The 486-nt window shown below is 47.3% G+C and overlaps 1 protein-coding gene across 1 annotated transcript; it reads right to left on the bottom strand.

Annotated features, from left to right (window-relative positions):
• Positions 1-82: 82 nt before the first annotated feature.
• On the bottom strand, positions 83-407 carry GNI_206050 (hypothetical protein; the record flags this gene model as incomplete). The annotated part of the gene is made up of 2 exons (XM_011135487.1): positions 83-118; positions 159-407. 2 exons carry the CDS (start codon positions 405-407, stop codon positions 83-85), a joined length of 285 nt encoding a protein of 94 aa, XP_011133789.1.
• Between the last annotated feature and the right edge of the window lie 79 nt (positions 408-486).

The raw sequence follows: 486 nt of genomic DNA, 5'->3' as shown, positions 1-486 counted from the left end.
TCGTATCCAAGTATCACTAATGTAGTATTCGTAGATGACTTTTCTTTATTAATCTTAAAGCCAAAGTCTCGTAGGTGACGTATCACTCTACTGTATCGGTCGGAGCATTCTTTTCTATCTTCACCGGCTACTATTATGTCATCTTGATAAGATCTTACATGCGTCTTATCGATATCATGTAGCTGTCCCAACACTTTCATCATTACGACTGCGAAGTGCTTCGGGGCACACATTGCACCCATCGGCATGCGCACATACCTGTACGCAGTGCCGTCCGTTCCGAGAAACGAGTAGTAGTTCATTTGGTCTTCCGCGATGGGGATGGCATGAAATGCCTTCGACAGGTCGATCTTCATGATCTCCTGTTGTCCGGCCGCCCATGCGATCACTGGTCCAATCGCTTGCATATTCGGGAACTTGCCCTCGTCGTTCGTATACGGGTATAGGCATTGGCTAGTTGTGCGTGACTCGTCTGCCAACAACATG

This window comes from Gregarina niphandrodes (genome assembly GCF_000223845.1).
Source record: "Gregarina niphandrodes unplaced genomic scaffold scaffold00123, whole genome shotgun sequence".
Lineage (NCBI taxonomy): Eukaryota > Apicomplexa > Conoidasida > Eugregarinorida > Gregarinidae > Gregarina > Gregarina niphandrodes.
This window is presented reverse-complemented; position numbering and strand designations above follow the sequence as displayed.